Source organism: Beauveria bassiana, assembly GCF_000280675.1.
Source record: "Beauveria bassiana ARSEF 2860 unplaced genomic scaffold BBA_S00029, whole genome shotgun sequence".
NCBI classification, from domain to species: Eukaryota; Fungi; Ascomycota; class Sordariomycetes; order Hypocreales; family Cordycipitaceae; genus Beauveria; species Beauveria bassiana.
In genome coordinates this window covers 160,360-184,782 of record NW_007930864.1, presented here as the reverse complement: position 1 = coordinate 184,782, position 24,423 = coordinate 160,360, and the positions used below count along the sequence as shown (strand labels likewise).

Sequence of the window (24,423 nt, the reverse complement as noted above, 5' to 3'; positions counted from 1 at the left end):
TGTCACCCACTTGACTGGTTTCTTACCAGTAGTTACTTCACTAGCCTCGATATTATCAGCCTAGCCAGGCGGGCACTATTTCCTTCATCGCCCTGCCAAACGGGGGGGGGGGCCGCTACAAATGACGCCGGGTCTCGATCCCGCTGGTACCGAAAGCTTACCCTGGACAAGTTGGTTCAGAACTGCATCTGGCGATAGCCATGTGCTCGGTGCAGCGCCCGGATATGCCTGAAGCATAGGGGTGTCTGGAATTTGTCTACATATTTTGCTAAATCTTGAATAAAATACAATTCTGGTCAACTACTACGAATTGTACGATTCTATGACACAACTTTGGCGAGAGCAAGTAGTGTTGGACCAGGAAAAACCGACCAGAAAAGAGAGAAGCAGCGCAGAAGACCATATTATTGGAATGCCTGTAAACAACTCACAGCCGACTTGACAATTTAATCATGACGATTCTCCTCTCACTCGCATAATCTACATGGTCTGGTTCAGAGGTCCCAGATATGGCTTTAAATCCACATCCGTCGGCGCCCTCACATACTCTCCATCAAACGGCTCCCGCACATACCTTGTACACTTTTTCTTTTCCCTCACCCTGCACGCCCCTCCTCCTCCTCCCGCCGCCTTCATCCTCTGCTCATCAAACAGCCCGTCCATCCAGGCCAGCCACTCCGGCGCGCCCGCCGCCAAGCTCGGCCGGTGGCCCTGCGTCGGGAACAGCCGCAGATGCACCTCGTTGCCCGCCGCGCACGCGCACGCGCGCGCCCACGCCTCCTCCGTCGTCTGCCACCGCACCGCCGTGTCATTCTGCCCCTGCACCACCAATATCGGCGCTGGCGAGACGTCGCCCTGCGCCGGCGCCGCCATGTCCTGCCACCGCCGCAGCGTCGGCCGGTCGCGCAGCGCGCCCGCTACCGACACCACGTCGGCCAGGCCCAGGTCGAGCGTGAGCCCGAGCACGCCCTCGAGGCACAGCTGCGCCTCCTCGGCCATGGCCACGCGCGACCGCAGCGTCGGCGATAGGATGCTCTCGTTGTACGACGGGATGACGCGCTGCACGGCCGTCGGGATCAGCGGGAGGAAGCCCACGCCCGCGCCACCCTTCCTGCTGCTGTTGCTGCTGCTGCTGTTGCCGCCGCCGCCACCGCTCAGGCCGTCGACGGCCGCTGCGTAGATTTGGTCCGCCGCGTACGTCGCCGGTGCTATGGCCACGGTGCCCAGGTATCCCGTGTCGTTGCGCACGTACACGCTCTCGGCGAGCTTCCACGCGGCGCCGCCGCCCTGCGAGTGCCCAAAGCTCACCCACTCGTCCGTCAGCCGCGCGCCAAAGAGACGGCGCGCCGCCACGACGGCATAGTGCACGTCGCTCGCGTGCGCCGGCAGGAAGAGGTACTTGTGGTCCGTGTAGTTGTTGCCGAGTCCCGCGTAGTCGGTTGCCACGACGGCGTAGCCGCGCCGCAGCGCCGGCTGCCAGGAGCTGTAGTCGTAGAGCGCGGCGCCGTTGGACGGCGCGCACCCGCGGAATATGCCCACCGTGCCGTGCGCAAACGCCGCCAGCCTGTATTTCAGTGGCGCTCTGCCGTCGCCGCCGTCGGCCGGAATGTGCGGCGTGAACGGAAAGGCGATGAAGCCCGTCACGGGGACGACGCTGCCGTCGGCATCAACGGACACGTACTGGAAGCGGTATGTGGTCGCGCCGCCGTCAAGCGTGAGCGTCTTGGGGTCCACGGGCTCCAGCTTGAGCACGTCACCGGGTTGCGACGAGGCGCGGGAAAAGTTGGCCGCGGTGGCGTAGAAATTGACGTCAAAGTCGCGCCCGACGGCATCCCGGTCGGCGGGAATGGTAAGTGCGAGGCGAGCCCGGCATGCGGAGCCGCAGTCGTGTGACTCGGCGGTCGCTTGTGAGACGTCAAAGTTGGCGACCTGCTCGGCGAGGGTGGCCAGCGGCACGAGACAGACGAGGGCTGCGAGGCAGCGTGTAAGTCGGCGCATAATTGAGAGTGTGTTTGGTGTCACAGCCAAGACAGCAGCTGTGATGTTGCTGCCAGGTAGCGAAATAAAAAGAGTAGACACATGGGCGCTCGCTAATCTAGTAACATTTCTGGCGCTATCTGGTTGAATCAAATGCGGACATTTACTGCGTCATCGACATCTCCGTTCCTGGCGGTAAGTAGAGGCCCCGCTGACCGGCATTTCTCTCCGTATCGCTCACCGGGCTAAAGCCGCGCCCCCGTACCAACCGTCCAATGAACTTCCATCTCGAAACCAAACTAAGCCATCAGCCTCGGCATCTCCTCCGCTTGCCGCAATCTCTCTCTTGCAATAACGTAATGACTATGGAGAAACGCAGCAAGCTCCATCTTGGTTACGGTGCGTAGGCTCACTACAAATTGCGGTCTGTAAGCCCAGTGTCTGTTAGCCCGGTGCCTGATCATGGAAAACCTGGGCCTAGCTTACAACAGTGTTGCTGTTGTTTTTCGCCCAGCTCAGCGCAAACACGGAAATGTATTGGATACCGCTCGAGGCACTGTCTAGATTGATGAATGTGCCGGACCGAACTTGCGGCCCCGGAGTGGCAAGTTCCGCTCTTCCTCCTCCCAGTCGCTGCTCTCCACCTCGGAGCCAGACTCGATGATGGTACTGTCCAGGCTCTGAGACAATTCCGCACCAGTAATTGGCCGTCTTATCTGCACTGGGTCCCCCGATGCGGCCGCTTGCTCCGACAGGACCTCGGACTCTTCATCTTCAAACTCCGTGGTCGCATCTTCATGACCGGGCACCACATCGTTCTCATTGTCGTCTTCGTGGTCGGCATCCGCCGTGTCGTTGACCCGCGTAAGTGGCATTACTGGCCGCTTCCGGAAGAATTTCTCTGCAAACTCCCTCTTGCGCCGCTCCTCCATCGACTCCTCTTCGCCATGATCGTTTGTCTGCATTATGGCATTGCGCTTACGTAGCATCCTGTGCTGTGTCGACGTCTGCTGCTGCTGCTGCTGCTGTCGATTTCGTTGATGTAGTGCCTGCAGAGACGGACACCGCTGCAGCCGGGGACACGCTCCCAGCTCAAAGTGGCGGTTCTTGTCCTCCTGGATGACGCCGCCGCAGGCGGGCGGCTCGTCCGTCCGGCGGCTCAACCGCGGCCGCGATTCAAAGTTGCCTTGGTCAATGACAATGTACTGGTACCGCGCCCAGAAGCAGCTGCACTCTTCCCACATGAAGAAGTATCGGGCCTTGCAGTAGGGGCAGTAAAGATAGACTGGCCTGCACATGGAGGCGCAATCTGCGGTTGTACACACACGTAGGTTTCCGGAAAGAAAGGAACGGTTTCTCCCGTTGTTTCGAAGCTCGGGGCTCAAAATGGTACGAGTTAATCGTGATCGTCGTAGCCCGTTTGCTAGTTAGGTATGTATCACGCTGCTCAACTCCACGGCACCGATTTCCGCGAAACAAAGAAAAAGGTCAAAGAGGATACCGGAAAAGAGATGCTTTAGAGGAGATGTTTTGAGAGAGGAAAGAAGTCGAGATATTGTCGTGTAATAGGATGATGTGAAGTGGTAAAACGGATGGAGGAGGCAGCAGTGCAAACACGACCAACTAACTGTCACTCAACAGCCAAGTCACCCCCTCCAGCCTGGCAGGCAGCTGCCAGAGGCTCGACCTCGTCTCGAACGCCGACGAGTGAACACAAGGTGAGAACCAACGCCCTATTCCGCCCAGAAGCTCGCCTTCTCGCGATGCAGGTTGCCGGTGTTACCTCTTTGCCGCACATCTGGCCAGAATTGGACAAAGCGCAGAAGCCAGGTGCCAGGCAACTTTGCGGGCGCCGCAGCCTTTAGGTCCGGAGTCGCACAAACCAAAGACAACCCCCAGGGTTCAGATCCCATTGGTAATGGCTTCTCGCAATTTAAACAGTCACACAGGGAAAAAGGGTCGAGAACGGCGCCCTGACACCTTTAGCACTTGCTCGATCAACTCGAGTGCTCAAACATGCTTCTTTTTATAGTGTGTGTGTATGTACAACAGTGCCCACATGGACGGGGAAGAACACCTAGTTGACCCATGAATGCAACAAATAAAAGAACAACGCCTATGGTGTCGATGAAGCAGGCGGATCGGACTTCTTCCGATCGCGAGTTCAAATTGAGCCCTTAGGCCTTCTTACCCTTTTTGGCCTTTTTCCTTGATGATTTGTCGCCAAATGTCTCCTCATACACCTCGCTGGCTGTTGCGGCCGCCTTGCGTTTTGTCTTGCCCGACTTGACGCTCACGACGCCCGCAGCTTTGCCGTCTTTGATGGCATTCTTCATTTGCTTCTCGGCCTCCTCCCACGCGGGGGCGTCACCATCAATGCCGTACTGGTCCAGCGGAAGCGAGTCAATCATTTCGCGCTGCTTTTTGCGCAGCTGCTGCAACGCCTCATTGCCGCCCTCTTCCAGCTCGTCGTCGAGCGACATCGTCAACGGCGCGTACTTGTCCTCGACCGCCTCGTCGTCGTGCGCGCCGCTGGCATCGGCGCGGCTGACGCCCACCTGCTGCGCCTTGGGCATCTCTGCGTCCACGGCGGCCGAGACGAGCGTCGCAAAGTGCGTCGTCACCTTGCGCAGGATCTTGATAAACATGGCCATGAGCTGCGGCGCGGGCACAGTGAGGTCCTGCGAGGTCGCGTCAAAGTCCTTGCGTTGAAGACCCATGGCCATGACGATGCCCTTTTGAATGCCCGTCAAGTTCACGCCCTGCTTGAGCTTGCCATTGAAGTAGAGGCTGGCAATGGTGGGGAGCAGATCGAGGATCACATGGTAGTCTAGCATGTTGTTGGCATACGACTCCAGGCGCTTGAGATCAAACGGCGACATGTAGCGATCCAGCTCCTCCTTGGTCAGGGGCGCAACTTCCGTGCCGTCGAGCCTGGCGCCAGCAGAGGCAGCCTCGTCAATACTGAGGGCCATTTGAACGTTGAATGTGCGGAAATGATAAGAGAGGAGAGAGGCAAATCTCTTTTGGAAATCGCGTGAGAATTCGCCGAGCCAGCTCGACTCTTCGCCCGTCCCTAGAGGCCGCAGCATAACGCAAGTATGCTCACCCGTTAAATCATTGGCCGTTTGACGTAGGTAAACCGGGGCGAAGGAGGACCGCTTCCAGAACCTTTGCAGTTCTTTGGTCAGGCCGTAGCTGACACCAACGTAGTCCAGCTTCTCAGGACGCTTCTGCGACAGGCTGGTAAACAGAGGCGGCATCTTGCTGACGTCACGGACGGCAATCTTGTCATCTAATAGCGACGTTTTCGAAAGCTCAGCATCCGTAGCTCTGCTAACCCGGTCGTCCATGATTTGGTCCTCGTCCTCGGACAAGTTAGCAAACTTGCCCTCATAGTAGTTGATGAGGAGCTCGAGGGCCTTGGAGCCGTAGCCCTGGGACATGTATTCGGGGTTGGTGGCTATTCGTACGATACGAGCGCCGGACAGCGTGGCAAAATTCTCATCTTGAAACTGCTGGCTGACGAGCCAGGGAATCAAATCACCGTGAGGTCTCTGGCCGCGGCTCAAGCTGTTTAGTACACTTTCTCTGCTAATCTTACCCTCGAGTGCGACTTGAATCACACACAGAGGCTCGGGGAGCCTGCCAGTCTGGTCAGATCGAGGAGCAGTCAGAACGAAAAGCTCGTGAGCGGGCGCATCGCTCATCAGCTGCAGATCATCTGGTGTATTCTTGTAATGGCTGGCCACATAAAGCGCAACCATCTGCTGAAGGAAGGCCTCTGAAACGTGATGGAAAGAGAACAGGGTATCGCGGTTAATGTTCCAAAGCTCGCACTGGGAAGGATCAGGGGATCCGGCCTTGACCTTGGGTAGCTGAGCATCGAGACACAGCAGCTTGTTTAGCCACTTTTCAACACCATCCCCCTGTGCATAACGAATCGGCTCGGAGAGAGTAATCTCTCGTAGCTTGCGGCCGGCCTGAAACTCTTCGCCCTTTGCCGCGCGTCCAGTGGCACGGTCAGCGATTTCGGTATCAGCACCACCAGCAGAAGCGGTGCGCGACTGCTCTCGCAGTTGTTTGATGAGCTTCAGCGACAGAGAGCGACCAGTACCTTCATAACCGTTGATGGTAGATGCCATGAAGACCAGATAAGGGCCCATCAGTCTGCGGATAAGAGGCAGAGGGATGGCAGCAGCCTCATCAATGACAACCAGCTCAGCCTGTCCGAGAACATGAGCGTCTTGCGGGCGGATATACTGGATAGTTTGGCGGTGCTGGCGGTGAATATTGACACGGACGATGGCCTTGTTGAAGTCGGGATTCGTGCTTTGAATAATAGAGTAATCGGCATGGTCGGCGTAGCCCAGAGCATCGAAACCCTTGAAAACAAACTCAAACAACGTCTTCAAGTTTTCCGGCGATGGGGATGTGATGAAGATGTTGCTGTATCCGTAAGCTACTGCGGCAGCGACGGCAACGCCGAGCGCGGCCGACTTGCCGCGACCTCTGGCGGCGGTCAGGGCCACCGTGCTGCGCAGCGTCTTCTCGGCGATGGCATCGGTGAATGTGAGGAGTGCCTTGGCCTGGTCGACGGTACGGGCGAGCTTGACGAGGGAACCGACAGGCTGGCGATCTTGCATGTCCTCCTTGATGGTTGCTAGCTCGCGCTGCGCAGGCGTCGTGTTTTCGTCCCTTTCGGGCGGCGGGAGGGCCTTGACGTCCTTGCCGCCCGAGATGGGGAGCACGTTGAGCTCGTCGTCGATGACGAGGCACGACTCACAGCTGCCGAGGGAGAGCAGGAAGCGCTCGTTGAAGCGGGCGACGACGTCGGCGTGGGCTTCGGTGCGGTACCGCGAGTGCACGTCCATGGAGAGGTTGTAAAGCTGGCGCAGCGAGCTCATGCCCTTGAGTAGCAGAATGACGAGACCGCCACCTTCGACCGTTTCAATGGTGCGCGCGAGGGTATTGGGCGTCACGGCCTCAAAGTCCTGCAGGATACACATGCCGTAGGTGTTGCCGAGAATCTTGTCCGTCTCCTTGTAGTAGGTGTATCGAATGTTGTGTAGCGAAATAAACAGCTCAAACGGGTCTTCATCGTTGACTTCGCGGATGCCCCTCCTTATTTCATTTTTGATCTTGGCCTCGCGCTTCTTTCGGTGACTGTAATTTGGTGTTGAATTAGCCAAAACGAAAGTCTTTGGGCTGAATGGTACGGCCACTCGCATACCTGGTAAAGTTCAACAATTTATTTTTATACGCCCACAAGACAGACTTGTTCTGCTTGATGTCGACGCGCGACATAATGTAGTGTAGGCGCACAATTACATCTTTGCTGTGGTCGCCGACAACGACAAAGAAGCTTCTCTTCTTTTCTTGTAGGCCATTTCGTATTAAGGCGCCGATACGGGGATCGCTGTGAGAGTCAGCTTCAGCTCTCGGGAGTCCTAAAAGTCTGATTTTCGATTTCTTTAAAGTTTGCGAATTTTACTTACACTTGCTTTCGAGCAGACATGGTGCCGGCTTGGTCAATCTTGCGGTTGAAGTCGATCAAAGCAACCCAGTAATGGCAGAAAAAAAAATGGCCAGCCTAGATTTTGGTATCAGGCAGAATCCAAAATTTTGGCGGGCTGTTGGCTTTCTGCCAGGCGGTGTGTCGCACCGGCTCGAAGTTTTGTGGAGCATTTGAGACGAGTGCTCTCGACTATCTACTTACTGTTATAACAGCATGGGCTCTCATTGATTTGACCGAGTTGATGGACTGGCCACCGCGATGGGCTGCTCTCGTAGGAGAAAGCTGGATTTTTGATCATTTCGGTCCTGAGCTATACTACGAGCCTGCACAGTTTGGCCACGCGACTGATTCAAAATTGTTTCTATGTTGGCAGCTTGCGGTTGCAATGTCTATGGATGATGCAGTTATGGTGTCGAAAATGAAAAAGTCGAAAAACAGCCCTTGGTGAAATGCCCGAGCCGAGCGCCCAGACAGACCACCTCGTAAATCAGCCCCGACCTGATGGAAATGTGCCAGCATGGAAATCAACAAAGGAAAAGTAGGATTAATATACACGCGCTGAAATTAGTCCAAGCAAAGGCCGCCTCTATGTACGGTCAAGCTTGCGGCGCAAATTCCTCGTTCGCTTCATAAATTTCTTGTACTTCTTCTTCTTCATGCGCAGCTTGCGCTGGCGCTTGACGCTGATGGCCTCCATCGTCTCGCCGGCGGCGTGGTCTCCGTTGGCACGGCGCGCGCGGGCCTCGTCAAAGCGCAGCTGGCGCTGGGCGAGGCGCTCGATGAAGCTGCGCGGCTGTTCCTCGTTGATGATGCGGGGGCTGTGGGCGACGATGCGGATCTGGCCGTCGGCCTCGGTTGACTCCTCAATGGTGAACATGGCCTTGTAGACGCGGTGCTGGGGATTCTCCTCGACCGCCTCGGTGGTGGCGGCGGTGATGCTTGCAGTCTCGCCCTCTCCCGCAGCCTGAGCCATGGGCAAGGGCGGTGGGCGAAAGGGCAAGAAGTCGCCCGACATGGTGTCGACCTGCAGGTAGACGCTAGATTCGCTGCCGTCGGCGTTGCGGACCTCGAGACGCTGCATGCCGCTTTGCATCTGCTCGTCCTGGCCGCCAATTGTCATCTGGGCCATGGGGCCTTCGAGCTGGTCGATGGTGTCGGACAGGGTAGACATGGTCTCGGAGATGCGGCTGGCCTTGGAGCGGGCCGCAAAGATGGAAGCAAAGTGCTCATCGGAAACCGTTCGCGGCATCGTCTGGGTGATGGATATAGGGCGGTGGAGCGAAAAGAAGCTCGACAGTCCAAGAGCTAGTGATGCTACGGTCAGTCGAAAATTCCGCAAGTGACACAGACGAGGGGTTGTCGGCGTCGGAGAGCAGATAGAACTGCCTCGGGTTTCCATTGTCATTCGCTGTTTTGTTTCGTGACATACCTTCGTGGGACATGTGGTGCGTAGCAGGGACACTGGGCAGCTTCTTGAATGAGGCATCCCGGGCTGACGCCTCCTTGCTCTTTCGTTTTCGCTTGTCGCCGGCGGCCTTTCCCTGATGCCGCGATGAGGAAGGGACGGATTGGCCAGCCGAGAACTCGCTGGAGCCGTTGTCGGAGCGCGAGGGCTTAGATGAGGAAAAGCGGCGCTGGTGACCGCGCATGACGACAGGAGCCGAGACGCAAGCAGCAGCGGCCGGAGGCGCTAAGGCGACGACGCGACGCACCGAGGACGGTAACATGGCGACGGATGCCAAGAGTTGTAGGCTTGATGGCAGGCGGCGATCGGGTTCGCTCTATAGGTGAGAAGAGGAAGACGAACAAAGTCGAGATAAACGAGAGGGCATCGGATGGATCCTGACGCGGCACGATACGGGTGTTGGCCTGCGGTGCAGTCTTGTGTCGAAAACCTGGACCAGATAGATTGGCAATCAGTCATCAAAGGCGGTAAAATGGGCAGGTGGTCGAAAAGTCGGGTGAGGGGGTGGCCTAAGGCAGCGACCGCCAATCAGTGCACGTTTCCCCACATATTGAAGTGCTGACAGAGTGTGGTGATATCCGGACTAATCAGGTGTTCAGACATTCTAAATACAGATAAGCAAGGGTATTTAAACGGATAAATCTTTTTAGACAATTGATGGAGTATAACTAGAATTGGAATATTGGAATCAGGTTCATAATTTCAAGAGTATATAGTTACTCTAGTGATTCAAATTCAGAAGACAAGACCTATGTAGACAAGAGAAGCATTAGGTAACTAACTTCGTACATACCTACCTACCCCTACTTTAGCCACGGTCAAACAAATGGGGACGTGGCCTACGTTACGATGTCACGTCGAGCCGCTACGCTCACTTGAGCCGACAACCTGTAAACACATCACCGTGGCGCCTTATCGTCAGACAACCCGACTTTCCTCTCGGGCAGCGTCGCTGCTCGCCCGCTTCTCGATGTCATCTCGTATCGTCTCCATTTCAGAGCCCGACTTGAGTGGTACACTGGACCACTCATCCCACCACTGCGCAGAACGCGGCGGCCAGAGTGTATCCCATGCCTTTTTGCACGTCTGCCATTCTTCATCATTCCTCTGCGACTGCAGTTCCTCCAGGGCCTCTTTTCGCTTTTGTGCATCCAGTTCTCTGGCCATGACATTGCCTGCCGAGTCTCTCTCAACTACCCACCTCCTCGCGAGCCAGCACATCCACCGGCCAAGGCCGTTCATCGGCCCCCGGTAGTCGCCATATGGGCGAAGCTGTAGCGCGCGCAGGTTGTTTATCCTACCAATCATGCTGAATATGGATAGAGCTAGCTTTGCATCGATGGCGGCTTCTCGGTACCGGTGCTGGACCTCCGGGACCGTCATGTTCCAATGGTCGCCGAATGCTATTAAGATGAAGCCGCTGTGCATGTCTGACGGGGAAATTCTTTGGATTCTGAGATGCAGAGTCAGGCTCTTGAGACGTGGCAATTTGCCTAGACGGTGATAGATGGCCGTTTCGCGGGCATCGCCTTGTGCTCTGGCCATCTGCACTTCTAGCTCCTCAAGCTGAGGACACTGTCGCGCGAGTTGATCCGCGGACACGAGTGACAGCATCGATGAGCCTGGGCCTTGGCGCTCCTCACCAGTACTCAAAACCTCTAACCTACGAAGTGTGGCCAATTGACTGGACAAGATGGTGCTCAAGGAAGTCACCTCTGATGGCCCGTAAAAAGTCAGGCTCCGGAGGGAAGGGAGAGTCTCTAGGAGTTGAGCCACTGCATGCTTCATGTCCATATCTTCCTGGCCAGACCATGATCTAGCAGATATTTGTAGTGACGATAGTGCTGTCATGGGACTTTGACGCGCTATCCGTACTAGCTGTTGCATGGTCGAACTATGAACTTCACGTCTCAGTGTGAGCAACTGTAGCTGGCTGAAGTTTGTCCGACGAGTCCATTCAAGGAGCTCTTCCGCCGATGGGCAAGTGTTTAGAACCAATTCCTGAAGGTGACCTAAAGTGGGTTGTTGCCTACGATCCGCCTCGACAAGGGACGACGGGAAACCTTGCCATGGTGGGCGTGGAATAGTGCTCATAGGAGTCCGCGAGCTTTGCATGGTATCCCCGAAGATGCACACATTCGTGAGCCTCGGTGCCAGACCAGCAGTCATTTCCATAATGGCCTCCTTGTTATAGTCGACGACCTGTTCCCGGCGATGCTGCGAGGTGACAGCCACGACACTATAAAGGCAGGGGGAAGTGGCGAGCGCAATGTCGTCTGCGTGTATGGCTGGTCTCTCCTCGAGCTCGGAGTGGATGAGACTGCGGAGGCCAAAATTACGCATATGCAGACGGCTCTGCGGGTGGTTTTGGTGGAGTTCGGACAAAAGTGCCCGCGGGAACTGGTCCGAGGACGCAAACACGACGTCCTCGAGCAGCGGCAGCTCCTTGCAAAGTTCGACTAGAGCTTGCCATGGCTGCTCATCTGGCCACTGTGTCGACGGGCTCGAAGGAGCTGGGTAAAAGCAAAGTGGATAGTCCATTCCGCTGAGCAGCTCGGGGTGTTCATCATCCACTCTGTTGACCATGCCCGGCCTTAATCGCTTGCACATTAGCTCAAGGTCATAGCCTACCGCCTCTTCTCGCTTCTCTTCTTCCGCTGATATAGTCTCCCCTGCTATTTTGATAACGCGCACGAATCTCGTCCGACGCCCTGTCTGGATAGTCTGTCGCCAACGCTGCATGTCACGCTGTAGCTTCTGCGGTCCGCGTATAAAAATGTTCATCCGGCGGAACCGCCGGGGGTCTGTGGCATTGCGGCACGTCTGGCTGGCCAAGGCGAAGGCGCAGAGGCTGCGCTTTGTTGTCGGTTCACACTCGGCGAGGTACTCGCAGATGCTAAGCAGCAGATGCTGAGGCAGTTGCTCCAGCCTGGATCCGGCTGAAATACGAGTCATGGCCTCATCTATGGAGTGAATGTCATGCGAAAAGTGTGGAAGTCTTGGATGATTGAAGATGGATATAGACAGATTACGCGGCTGTGCGAGCTTTGCTTCGATCTGCGAAAGGGAAACCGAGCATGTCTGTGTACAGCGCAGACGGCAGAGCCCATCTGGGCAGGTGGCATCGGAAAGACCATGTTACACAGAGTCATTACCCCTCACTTGCAAAGTGGAGCGCGTTCAATTTTAGAATCACGGCTTCTGACATGGTTATTCTTCAATTTTCATTTTATCATAATTCAACGCATGATTCTAGGCATGTAGGATACAAGCGAATGTAGGTCCTAGGTCTGTCGACTTTACATCGAAATGAGAAACAGTACAACGCTCAAATAAAGAAGATGAGGGGTATCTCCAAACTCAACTGCAAAGGAAACATCGACAGGGTATTGTGGACAAGGAACTTCGTCTCAAACAAACATGGTCGCCAAGGTTTGAATGCGAGACCAACCAATTCTGTGGCAGCATCACTCCAAAAGAGCCGTAGTCTCATTGACAGGCGTCAGAGCCTTGTTTGTTATCTTCTTGGGTCGAATGTCGACAGTCTCGGGCTCGATAGCATAACTTGGAGTTACATGGTCGTCGTCATCTTCCGAGTGATATGACTCTGCGCCATCTGCAAAGACGGAGGCATAAGAGGCTGGCGTCTGCTTTTTAATGTATTGCGACCAGGGCATCGTAGGACGCTCAGGCCAAAGGCCGTGGCTGCAGTTGGGGCAGTCCGAGTCAATGGCCCGCGATGCAGCCCATTTTATGTGGCCGTGGATGGCAAGACCGTCCCAGAGCGCGGCGAAAGCGAGGGCCACATGCGAGATGCTGTGCAGCTATAATTAGCCTACGACCGTGTACATGACCACTGACTAGTTGTTGCACATACAAGCTCAGAATCAGGGGAATCGTTGCATAAGCAGCAAGCATGCTAAGCGCAGCCGAGTTGCTCGATGACCTCCACGTATACACCAAGACAACCATAATGCCGGTGGCAATCGCAATGTCAAACGCGAATACGAGAAAGGGATGCGTGAGCTTCTCGCCGACGGAATCAAGCTCGTGCATGCCGCTCTCGACGGCGTCTTCGACGGAGCTCATGATGTCGCCGTCGTCTTGCCCGGTGGACCCTTGGCGCGTCTTCTTGCTCTGGCGGCGGAGGAGCCATATGCCTGCGACGGTGGAGAGGGACTGCGGAAGGAGGCCGGTGACGGGAAAGGCGCGCTTGGACATGAGGCCGTGAGCCAGGAGCATGGGGAGGGCAGGGATGAAGGCGACCCAGGTGAGCGTCCGGAAGAGTTTTCCGTAGCGCGCCTCGAGGGAGGCCCAGCTGGAGGTGGTAGCCATTCTGGGAGAGGTCCGGGTTACGGCCTGCGAGTATGGTGCTGAAATTCTGTGGGTTGTTGATACTGAGTAAGTATGATGGCAGCCGACACTGATGGGTCATGACGGGTGCGGGGTGATGGAAGGGAGAGTGTTGAGACTGGTTCGTTTTTTTTTTGTCAGCGTCGATGCTACTCTACAATGGCAAGGCAAAATCACGGCATGCTACGTTCAACGCTGTTTTGATCGTGGGAGACGGCAAGAAGAGGCAAGAGCTTGGGCCACGCATTGCTTCCCCCTGCCTGCCCGTGAGCGGTGTGTATTAGCAGGGGAGGGGGGGTAAGTGCCAGTGCCAGTGGCTGCATTTTACCAGGAGCTAGGTCAAGAACTGGGGTAGGGAGTAAAGATGCGATGCGATTTCCGCCAAGAGATGAGATGCGCCTATAAGTTTTTAATAAACGAGGGAGTGAATAATTAGACGCCATTCAGGAACCGCTCTCGGGAATCCATTTTAGGCAATCCTGCCAATTGCAGGCTGTTGGCTCCGAGATTGGCGGGCAACGCGGGCCCAGCAGAAGCGGAGGCGGAGCTACGAGATTGAGCGAGCTAGTACGGATTAATAAGTAGTAGAATGGCACTTCTAGACAAATCTTGCGTTTAATAAATTGAGCAAAAAAAAAAATCACATATGAGCATTTTATGAGATAATCTCGAAACGCTTTTATTTCTTTCTTCCTTCTTTTTTGGTTTTTTTTTTCTTTTATTAACAGTCACCATGGCAACTTTTGTACAACCAACGCCCAACAGTCTCCCACTGCGCTTCTTCCTTAGCGCCTATTTGACGGGCGGCGCGGCCCCATTACTCGTGATTTTTTTTTAAATATGGGGAAAAAGCCTCTGCGCTGGCTGGTTGTGTCAAGTGTGACAAGGAAGATGCCGAAAAAGGGTCAAAATCGTTGGCACCCTTTGTGACCTACACTGTGAACCTCTTTTTTTTCCCCTCTCGTCCTTCATCGTCACTGGCATTGCGTCCTTCATTCATTCGAGACCATTTTTTTGTTCCTGTTACACGGCATATCTCACGTCTCATAACTGTTGCATTCATTCTGCCACCGACTCTGTCTTCTTTTGTCCTCGTACCTTCTCTGACCGCCGATATCGCCATCACACCCATCGGATTCTCTTTGATATCAGCCTCTTTTCCTCTCTATTCACATATACGCACATTCATCATGGTTGTCTCACTTCTCCGATGGTACGTTGGCCTCTCAAAACCCTCTCGCCCCTTGATACAATCGTTTGCTGACAACGCCGCCGCCGCCAGGTACAACGGCCGCCTCGCCGCGCGCCCCCTCCTCACTCAGAGCATCACTACCGCCGTTCTCTTTGCCACTGGCGATATAACCGCCCAGCAGCTCGTAGACCAGCGCGGTCTGGAAAAGCACGACTTTGCCCGTACCGGCCGCATGGCCCTCTACGGCGGTGGTGAGTTTTCTTGTCTTGCTTTTCTCCTTTGTGTTTGTGTTTCATCATGTGCCGTTCCGTTTGCTTTTACAAACCACTCGGAAAAGGAAGGGCAAGAATCATAAAACATGACAAGGAAACAAAAAAAAAAAGGAATGGAAGCTGACATCACACCCAAGTTGTATTTGGTCCTGCCGCTACCACCTGGTTCAACTTTCTCGCCCGTCGCGTCACCTCTCCCAACAAGCGCGTCGAGACCCTCGCCCGCGTCTTTGTCGATCAGTCCGTCTTTGCGCCCACCATGATTGCCGTCTTCCTCAGCAGCATGGCCACCATGGAGGGCAACTCGGCCAAGGAGCGCCTCGAGAAGACCTGGTGGCCCGCCCTCCGCACCAACTGGATGGTCTGGCCCTTTGTCCAGACCATTAACTTTGCCTTTCTCCCGCTCCAGTACCGCGTGCTCTTTGCCAACGTCATTTCCATTGGCTGGAACAGCTATCTGAGCTGGGTCAATAGCAAATAACTTACCTCCTAGATGAAGATAATTTTTTTCCATGTCTTGACCTTAGACTTGGGGGGAAGGGAACACACAATAGACTATAATAATAGAAGCATATAGATTCGAAATGCCATATCCATTGCTCATCACAGCAACATGCTCATCACAGCCACTATGAGAACGTTCATGTAATAAGCGTTCGTATATGCCTTCTACCTGCCAACCTCCATTCAAACGCTTCTCGTCTTCTTCCATTTGCCATAGGTACACCGTCGGTGACTAGGCTTAATCTGCCCCCTTTATATATACAATTGACACCTTAAAATTTGAAGCAAACAAAAAGTCGTGCATGTCATGAAACAGTCTCGACATCACCGCGAGACCATTAAACTTCCGTCTCGATATCCGCCTTTTGCTTCACCTCGTGCTCAAACAAGCCCGATACCCCGTCCTCCACCCTGCCCAGCTTGTTCTTGACCCATTTCGCCGTGCGCGGAATCTTCCACTGCATGATGCCCCGATGCTGACGGTGCAGCGTCTTGGCCTTTTTCTTGTAGTCGCGCACCTGATCCAGCATACTCTGCTTATCCGAAATGCTGCCGTCAGGCAGCACCGCGTCCCTGCCCGGCGAACTTCCTTTACGCCCACGCCGGCCATGGTGCTGGCTCTTGGCGTCCTCGGTCTCTGCGTCATTGTCCGCGCCCTCGTCGTCGGAAGAGTCCCCGTCCTGGTCGCCGTTGTTGTCCGCGTCCACGATGCCCGTTTCCTTTTCGAGGTCATCCGTCTGAAGAATGTCGCGCGCCGTGTCAATCACCTCCACCACTTGCCGCAGATGCTCGCTGCCGCTGGCCCAGCTCGTGTGCGCGCTGCCCATGCCAGCCCACAGCGTCAAACGGAGCTTGAGCGTCCCTAGCTTATCGCCGCACGTCTCCATGCAGTTGGAAATGGCGCGCTTGTAGTCGCCTTTCCAGATTGGCAGGTCAATCTCCTGCTCCTCCTCATCTGGTATGTCCTTGAGCCACAGCACGCAAAACGCCGCAATGCGGTCACCCAGCAGACGTCGGCCATCTACAAACGTAATAGAGAAACAGCTGCTATATCGCTGATGCAGAGCCAGAGCTACGTGCTTGCTCGATTTTGTTGCCCAGACAGCGTGCCCGTCTTCTGTGGCAGAGGAATACATCTTTCCAGTGCTGATGTTAGTCTGTAGGCGAAGTTTGCAACTACGCAACTCCTCTGGCACACCCGTGCCAATAGCCTTGTGGCGAATATCCAGCGTGCCATACTGCCAGCCGAGCAGGTTCCGAGGTGCTTGGAGCGACACACTGCGCCACACCAAAGAAATGCGGATGCGACCATTGCCGATGCCGCCAGAGATGGGCCACCATCCCATAACCTGGGAGCGTTGTTTAAAGACCTGCGCTAGAGGAAGGTGCACGATTCCCAGAAGGGGGTCATCTTCATGAAGACGAGCGTCGCGAACAGACACATAGACCTCGCAGTCGCGCCAATCTCTAATAAAGCGTTCGCAGCCTGCATTGAAGAACGGTTTGCTGTTTTGAGGCTTGACACGAGACTTGAAAGTCTTGCGATGATTAATGAGAATGGTGCAGTAAGAAGAAGGCAAGCCCTCGCCAGTCTCCTCCTCGTCGTCGCTGGCACTGCCAAACTTGGCCTTGGGCTCTTTGCTAAGCTTCTTAACTTCGAGACCAGTCAGGTTATGGATCTGAATGCTCAGAAGACCACTGGGATATTCTTCCGGAGGCGGTGCAGAAATGATCATTTCATCGTGTTCCGTCTTGAATTCGAGCACGCGCTTCTTCTCCAAATCTTCCTCATGGCGCTCCAGCGTAGTGTCTTTGAGCATAGCTTCGCGTAGCTTGCGCTCACATGTGCGCTGAACCTTTTTATTGAGCTGTTCCATATTTCGGACGCGTGGATCTCGCGTTTGTAGCTGAAACTGGCTGTCGAGAATCTTAGTCTTGGGAAAGTACCCGACACTCCATTCTAATTTGCCTGGCATATTGTCGCCAGACTTGAGCGCTCTGAATCCGTCGGCACGATCAGACATCTTGCCGTTGGACTCTGGGTTCTCCATAATCTCTTTCAAGCTGACTTCAATGCGGCCTAGGTCATCGTCCGCAGTAAATCGGTCCGAGTCCCACAGCTGGACGCGAAGACGCTCGTCAATGTTCAACTCTTCTGGTGTCACCAGAACAAAGCACGTCTCGTCCCAACAAGGAGACATTTCTTTGTACATGATGCGGCTGCTCCACACCACCTTGCCAAACTTTGCCCAGCCGACAGAGACGTAAGGATCCGAGCCACCTTCTCTGAAAAAGGGAATGGCTGCGTCGCCCATCTTGAAATCGTAGCCTCGCTTGATGGTCACCATCAAAATGCCTTTGGCCAAGGTGTTCTTCTTGAAGTCTTCGCCAACCAGAATCTTTTGCAGATCAATAGTTAAGCTCTTGGGTGCAACATACTGTGCCACGGCAGCGTCGACTGCCGCCTGCACAAAATTGCTAATCAGCGGGACATCCATGATGTTCAGTCCCCGCTGAACCAAAGGTACACAGCTCATGGCCACCTTTGGCTGGCCCATAAGCGTCACGGTACAAAGAGAGATAAACGGCGGGTCGGCAATAAGCTGGAGTCGGGCTCTGATGGTGCCGATAATGCCGTGTAGGTTGACCCAGACAGGAATCTTGATATTTCCTGGCAGATAGAATGCCACGAAAAGATGAAGGTCGTTATTACTATGCTTTGCCATTCTCGAGCTTGCCCGAGTTCGGTAAGCGAATGAAATCTCCAAGTTGACAAAAGACCCTTCTTCGTCATCCATGACGTGAGGGCCGAAAGGATTACTGGCTGCAGCATCCTTCTCTTTGGCTTTGATACTTTCATCCTTGACGGAGCCGTCTTTGGGGCGGAGCGTCTCCGAGGTGGCACCACTCGGCAGCCATCGGATGCCGAGAATACGCAGAGGCTCGCTGCCCTGGCCAATATCTTCGATGCTGACCATGCGGACGATTTTGGGAATAGAGGCCTGCATGACATCTTCGAGAATATCGGTGAAGCTCGCAAAGAGATCTGGATTAATAATGGGCCATAATGTACGCAGCACAGAGTTTAGCCAAACGGTTCGCTCGTGCGTGCTCTTGTCCGCGTCGGTCTTCATCTTTTCGCGATGCGCATGCCAGATCTCGTCCTCGAAAAGCTGTCGGGTTTGTCTGGAGCTATAGTCTCGAACGAAAATGGCAAGATATGCCATTAAAAAGAAGCCGCCATAAAACAGAAGCCAAGGAATGCTGCCCTGTTTCGTCGAGGCAGGAAGCAGCTTGTATATCTCGTATGAGGCGACCAGAATAATGGCGGCGCCAAAAACGCCGACCGTGGCGCCTTGACGGCTGATGTGCTCAATCTCATCTCGCAAGCCTCCAAAGTCGGGAACGGGAAACTCCTGATGCAGGGCAGCCACGTCGGTGGGTTTCTTGGGGCTGTTCGGCTCGTCGCGTGAAGAGGACATGGATTTTCTCGGGGCAAGCGTGGCAGCATCGTTAAATGTCACGTTTTCGAGAGCGTCGTCGTCAAAATCTTGAATTATAATGGTCTGATGCGTAACAGGGTCCGTGACTTCGCGTTCGGCTCGCTGCCTTCGTTTTTCCTTGCCCTTGGTCCCTAGCTCTTTGCGACGTTGGCGTGGATCGGTCAGGGCTGGGTCTGTCTGGGACGTGTCGATCATGGGGAGCTCCTGTGGGTGTTCGTCTTTGTCGCGGCTGCGGGATCTGCTCTTGCGGCTGGCCCTGTCGCTGAGCGCGCTTCGTATGCTCAAGCCTGAAGAAGGTCGTGGGCCTGTAGGCAGCGCCGACCGGCTGGGACGCAGCTCGGCGAGGCCTTCGTCGGCAGCTGGCGCTGGCGTCTCATGATGCTCCATGGCTTCCTGCTGCCGCAATGCCAGCTCCTCGCGATATCTGGAGATGGTCGGAACGGGTCTGTGGCCGCTGTAGGGTTCTTGGTAGCGGCGCACATCGTCGGCGGAATTGGTGCCGGACATGTTGCGAGGTCAAAGTGCTGGGGGGACGTGGGGGAAGCTTAATGGATCTCATGGGCCACAGCGAGGTTGTTGAGAGCTGAACCGTGGCACCAAAACTGCGACATGCGAATAGTTCTGGACAGCAACGAAGTAGCAGTTCAGGTCATGAAGCTTGAGCACAAGTTTAATTTGCCGATGAAGAAAAGCTGGCTGTGCAGCCGCTGCCCATTGGTACGTCACCAAGATGGCGTCGCCTTGGCACAGCCACACCAGGCAGCGAAAGGTGAGCGAATGTCTCGCAGACTATGCGCAACTGTCTTTAATAACAGACTAATCATCTACGACATGTTCCGGCAATTGCCCTTATTCTCTGGTTTTACCATGGTTCGACTTTTTGGTATTGTTTCCTTGGCAGCGAGATATTCACGTTTCCGATCCTTCCATTGTCGGCCAACGTTTCCTAGATCAGCGGGGCCGCGAACGGGTCAGGCCTCTCTTCGCCGACAGCCAGCCACCGGCCAGCTCGGCTCTCCCGTGCCTAGGTACTTATTAGTAATATTTGCCTAGCCTGTCAGTATGTTGTTGTCCCTACCAGTACTCCGTATGTAGACTCTGTGTCAGATTGCAAGAGGCGCAGCGCACATGGCTGAAAGTGCCGGCGCAGTGTGACCCTACCGGAACATTGTCGGATGACGATCTATTGTGGCAGATTAATTGAGATTTGGCGCTCAATGGCCATGCTTCTATCACAACTTGTCATAATAGCACTGATGGAGCTTGCGAGATGACCGGATGACCCCAAAAATTTCGGACGCCGCCCGCTGCGGATAGATTTTGCAAACAAATATGGTCCTTGCACTGACGTTGCAACTCGTTTGGTGACCTCGTTCGGGTACTGTGCATCAGCAGGATTCCAAAACATCCATATGCCGCTCCTTTGGACGGCTACGGCTGTCAGGACCTGCATGAAGTGCCTGTTTGTCTGTATGCGACCGGCCGTAGATGCGATGCACTTCGGCCTCAAACGGCGTGTTCTATTTTTTTGTATTCTTACGAGGCTTGTCAGCGGTGACCCATCACTGCGCATGCATGCTGTAGTTGGAGAAAGATTGGTGGCCGACAACCTCAATTTAAGCGCTCAGCGGCCGCCACCAGTCTCTTGGCTGGGAGCCACGCGGACTCTGTCGTGCGAGTCTGCATCAGCTCACAGAGGTAAGCCAGGTATGACAACATGATGGGACTTCTTGCCCAGCAAACAGCTGCGCCTCTATACATTAGACGATCTGGCATCGGATATATTGCGGCCGCTTCCAGAGGGTGATGAAGGCAGCTGAGGAACGGATGATCAGACGTAGCAAGGGTGAATGAGATGTATTCCGTGCAGGAGCATGTTCATTGCCGTCTCCGATGCGGCTGAAACACGCTGCGTCGAGCACTTTGGCGGGGTTGAACGCGCGAGGGTCAATGGCGCTGTCAAGGGATGAAGGAATGTGAGCCGGCGTCGAATCATAATGTGATGAATGGAAAGAGGCTAGCTGGACAACGGCTGGTCAAGATTGGAAAGAAAATTAGCTTGAGCTATGGTGGTCGACGATGCAAACGGGCAAAGGTAATTTCTGCCGTAATCCCACCTCACCGCTCAGCTAACTGCCAGCTGCCAGCCACCAGTCCTGCTGCAAACGCTTGGCGGTTTATGCTAGAATGTGCAATACTAAGACCAAGACTCTCTCGATAGCATCATTTTTTCTTGGTCACACCATTTTGCACCATCATCACCATGACCCGTCCACCTTTCTTCTGCCTGTCGCGGGTCATGCTTTGTGATTTCTGGTCTGCCGAACCCACACACGTCCACCCCGTCCTCAACCCAGACATTAGTTCCGTCACACTGCAGCCACAGCCGTCGCTCTTTGGCCACATTCGAATCTCTAAGCGCCGGGCCCGCTCAATGCCAAATTTATGCAGCCACTGAGAGCACGAGCAGTCTCGATTGTCCCCCCATTTAGCATTGGCTTTGTTCCTGCCCCAGGGTTGAAATGGACCCTCTAGCGGGGATTGTTCCTCCCACTGCCGTTGGAGTTCGTCAACTCGATAGTACAAGTCGTTGCCCAGCCGCACGACCGTGTCTTGTCTCTTTTGCTTCTTACACAATAGACGCTTTTTGCTCACGCGCAGACCTCTTGCAATCTTTCTCGACTCGATTCCTCCCCGATTTCCGATTTTTGCAGCCTTCACTCTGCATAGCGACGTTGCTATCCCAATACACCCTAGGCATATTCGAAACACCCGCATTCTCCAACTGCTTCTCTCACGCTCTGCGTCGCATATTTGCGGCCCCCTTCGTCGCAACCTCTGTAGTCTGATTCCGTGGGCTCAAACTTTACCTTGTTCTCATCCTAAATCCTGAGACGAAAATTGTCCGCCATCATTTTGCACCTTCTTTACGCCAGGACATCGCCGCCGCTGACAGTTCAAGCCTTCACCGAGGCCTTGGTTTCAAAGGCTTTGGGAGCTCACTTATCCGAATGAATTGAAGCACTGGTCCTGCATCAACAAGACCGGATCTGGTTTTCCTTGACTCTGCGACACATCCTGGATAGCCTCGCCCCGTTGTTGAGCACAAGTTCCCTACCTTGCTCTGCTACCCCCAGCATTTATCACCTTAACTCGGCCCATATCGCTTCCTCTCTTCTCGTCCCATTTCTTTTTCTTTCTTCCGTCTCAACTTCTGACCTGGGGCCGACAGTGTCTCTTCCTTTCATTCATCCTCCTGCTGGCTCAGATTGACTTGTCTTCTTCCCACTACATCTAATTCTGCCTTTCGTTTCCGGTTTCCTTGTAGTTTGGGCCTTTGAGCGACAGCATTTTCATTCTTTTGCATCAAGACTCGGTTTTATACGTGCCGAGCCAATACCCTCGATCAAGTCGTCGTCCCAGCAGTATTGTCGCCGGTCGACACAACACCTCTCATCATCCTTATGATCAACTAATTCTCTACCTCAACATGGCTGGTCAATTAGGTTATCGCGAGCTCTTTCTAAAGCAATTTACTGCTCGAAAACTCACATTTCATGTTCTTTTCTGGACATTTCACTGGGCCATCTTCGCCTACGGATGGTAAGTCTCGTTAACCAACGTATTCATAACTGATGTTCACACAACGACTAGGTGGAAGCAAGCCGCAGATGAGCGACTCGCCGGTCTCAACTCTCTAAAATTCTCGGTTTGGATCTCTCGCGGTGCTGGTCTCGTCCTGAGTGTCGACGGAATGCTCATTCTGCTCCCTGTTTGTCGCACAATCATGCGATGGGTCCGTCCCAAACTTCGATTCCTGCCACTTGACGAAAATATATGGCTTCACCGACAACTCGCCTACTCCCTCTTAATATTCACCATTGCGCATGTCGCCGCTCACTACGTCAACTTTTACAATGTCGAGAAGACCCAGATCCGACCCGTCTCTGCTGTCCAGATCCATTACGCTCAACCTGGTGGCATCACTGGACACGTCATGCTGCTTTGCATGCTGTTCATGTACACCACAGCCCACTCGCGTATTCGTCAACAGTCCTTTGAGACGTTTTGGTACACGCACCATCTGTTTATTCCTTTCTTCTTGGCACTTTACACTCACACCACCGGCTGCTTTGTTCGCGACTCTGTCGACGCCTTTTCGCCATTTGCGGGGGAGCAATACTGGACACATTGCATCGGTTATCTCGGCTGGCGATGGGAGCTCTGGACTGGCGGTTTCTACCTTATGGAGCGTCTGTACCGCGAGATTCGCGCACGTCGCGAGACCAAGATCGCTCGAGTTGTTCGCCACCCGTACGATGTCGTTGAGATTCAGTTCAACAAGCCTTCCTTCCGATACAAGGCTGGGCAGTGGCTCTTCCTCCAGATCCCTTCCATCTCCAAGTACCAGTGGCATCCCTTTACCATTACCTCGTGCCCATTCGATCCGTACGTATCCATCCACGTCCGCCAAGTCGGTGACTTTACCCAGGCTCTCGGTGATGCTCTCGGTGCCGGTAACGCCCAAGCGAAGCTGTATGACGGCGTGGACCCCATGGGCATGTACGAAGTCGCCCTGCAAAACGGCCAGCAGATGCCTGGGCTCCGCATCGACGGCCCATATGGAGCGCCTGCCGAGGACGTGTTTGAGAATGAAATTGCCGTTCTCATAGGCACCGGTATCGGTGTCACGCCGTGGGCCTCGATCCTCAAGAACATCTGGCACCTACGCAACTCTCCCAACCCGCCTACGCGTCTTCGTCGTGTCGAGTTCATCTGGGTCTGCAAGGACACGGGCTCCTTTGAGTGGTTCCAGACGCTGCTGTCCTCGCTCGAGGAGCAGTCCAACGAGGCCGCGCGCCTGCCCGGCAGCAACGGCGTCGAGTTCCTCAAGATCCACACATACCTGACACAGAAGCTCGACATGGACACGACGCAGAATATTGTTCTCAACAGCGTGGGCGCCAACGCCGATCCCCTCACCGAGCTCAAGGCCCGCACTCAGTTTGGCCGTCCGGACTTTCGCCGCCTCTTCACCACGATGCGCGACGGCATCCTCGACCGCTCCTACATTAACGGCCTGGAGGGCAGCATGCGCTCTACCGTCGGTGTCTACTTTTGCGGTCCCTCGGCAGCTGGTAAGTTTTTGACGCTCTTGACGCAACACATCAAATCTTTTGTTGTACTAATACGACGTCTTTAGCTCGCGACATCAAATCTGCTTGCAAGAGCGCTACGGCTCGCGAGGTCCAGTTCCGTTTCTGGAAGGAACACTTCTAAACAACTACACTTGTACAAGTCAGATAGACGGGAGTATTTGGGTTTATTGTATGGAAACGGGGTTTGATGGGTTATCGCCATTTTTCTTTTTAATTTTTTACTGTTCTTGATACGTGTGCATTTATTGGCCCGAGGCCTGCTTGAAATTGTTTCATTCAAAAGTAAACGTAACGGTGTGTCAGCATCGTCCTCGCATTATACATCCCGAGTCAGGTCGCAACCAGTCAAGAACTGGTACATTTCCGCCTTTCCGAGTACTTTGGATTGGATTAAAAATAATCAAGTTTCACTATTTTCTTGAATGAATCATGTTCTTCTATTTCTTTCGTTGTATTCGCATTACAATGAGTCAGGTACAT

At 54.4% G+C, this 24,423-nt stretch overlaps 9 protein-coding genes across 9 annotated transcripts; 2 read left to right on the top strand and 7 right to left on the bottom strand.

Moving 5' to 3' along the window:
- Positions 1–480: 480 nt before the first annotated feature.
- On the bottom strand, positions 481–1,998 carry BBA_07934 (secretory lipase; the record flags this gene model as incomplete). Its single annotated transcript, XM_008603031.1, has 1 exon — positions 481–1,998. One exon carries the CDS (start codon positions 1,996–1,998, stop codon positions 481–483), a length of 1,518 nt encoding a protein of 505 aa, XP_008601253.1.
- Positions 1,999–2,537: 539 nt separating this feature from the next.
- BBA_07933 (uncharacterized protein) lies at positions 2,538–3,275 on the bottom strand (the record flags this gene model as incomplete). The annotated part of the gene is made up of 1 exon (XM_008603030.1): positions 2,538–3,275. One exon carries the CDS (start codon positions 3,273–3,275, stop codon positions 2,538–2,540), a length of 738 nt encoding a protein of 245 aa, XP_008601252.1.
- Positions 3,276–4,154: 879 nt separating this feature from the next.
- On the bottom strand, positions 4,155–7,495 carry BBA_07932 (N-acetyltransferase; the record flags this gene model as incomplete). The annotated part of the gene is made up of 3 exons (XM_008603029.1): positions 4,155–7,143; positions 7,211–7,396; positions 7,476–7,495. The coding sequence occupies 3 exons, from the start codon at positions 7,493–7,495 to the stop codon at positions 4,155–4,157; spliced, it is 3,195 nt and encodes a 1,064-aa protein (XP_008601251.1).
- Positions 7,496–8,081: 586 nt separating this feature from the next.
- BBA_07931 (DUF1713 domain protein) lies at positions 8,082–9,222 on the bottom strand (the record flags this gene model as incomplete). The annotated part of the gene is made up of 2 exons (XM_008603028.1): positions 8,082–8,800; positions 8,925–9,222. The coding sequence occupies 2 exons, from the start codon at positions 9,220–9,222 to the stop codon at positions 8,082–8,084; spliced, it is 1,017 nt and encodes a 338-aa protein (XP_008601250.1).
- A 656-nt stretch (positions 9,223–9,878) lies between these two features.
- BBA_07930 (protein kinase subdomain-containing protein) lies at positions 9,879–11,915 on the bottom strand (the record flags this gene model as incomplete). The annotated part of the gene is made up of 1 exon (XM_008603027.1): positions 9,879–11,915. The coding sequence occupies one exon, from the start codon at positions 11,913–11,915 to the stop codon at positions 9,879–9,881; it is 2,037 nt and encodes a 678-aa protein (XP_008601249.1).
- Positions 11,916–12,427: 512 nt separating this feature from the next.
- Positions 12,428–13,295, bottom strand: BBA_07929 (nucleosome binding protein; the record flags this gene model as incomplete). The annotated part of the gene is made up of 2 exons (XM_008603026.1): positions 12,428–12,776; positions 12,838–13,295. The coding sequence occupies 2 exons, from the start codon at positions 13,293–13,295 to the stop codon at positions 12,428–12,430; spliced, it is 807 nt and encodes a 268-aa protein (XP_008601248.1).
- A 1,208-nt stretch (positions 13,296–14,503) lies between these two features.
- Positions 14,504–15,258, top strand: BBA_07928 (Mpv17/PMP22 family protein; the record flags this gene model as incomplete). The annotated part of the gene is made up of 3 exons (XM_008603025.1): positions 14,504–14,526; positions 14,596–14,756; positions 14,915–15,258. The coding sequence occupies 3 exons, from the start codon at positions 14,504–14,506 to the stop codon at positions 15,256–15,258; spliced, it is 528 nt and encodes a 175-aa protein (XP_008601247.1).
- A 361-nt stretch (positions 15,259–15,619) lies between these two features.
- Positions 15,620–19,291, bottom strand: BBA_07927 (C2 domain-containing protein; the record flags this gene model as incomplete). The annotated part of the gene is made up of 1 exon (XM_008603024.1): positions 15,620–19,291. The coding sequence occupies one exon, from the start codon at positions 19,289–19,291 to the stop codon at positions 15,620–15,622; it is 3,672 nt and encodes a 1,223-aa protein (XP_008601246.1).
- A 2,983-nt stretch (positions 19,292–22,274) lies between these two features.
- On the top strand, positions 22,275–24,064 carry BBA_07926 (NADPH oxidase; the record flags this gene model as incomplete). Its single annotated transcript, XM_008603023.1, has 3 exons — positions 22,275–22,387; positions 22,439–23,922; positions 23,988–24,064. The coding sequence occupies 3 exons, from the start codon at positions 22,275–22,277 to the stop codon at positions 24,062–24,064; spliced, it is 1,674 nt and encodes a 557-aa protein (XP_008601245.1).
- Positions 24,065–24,423: the final 359 nt, after the last annotated feature.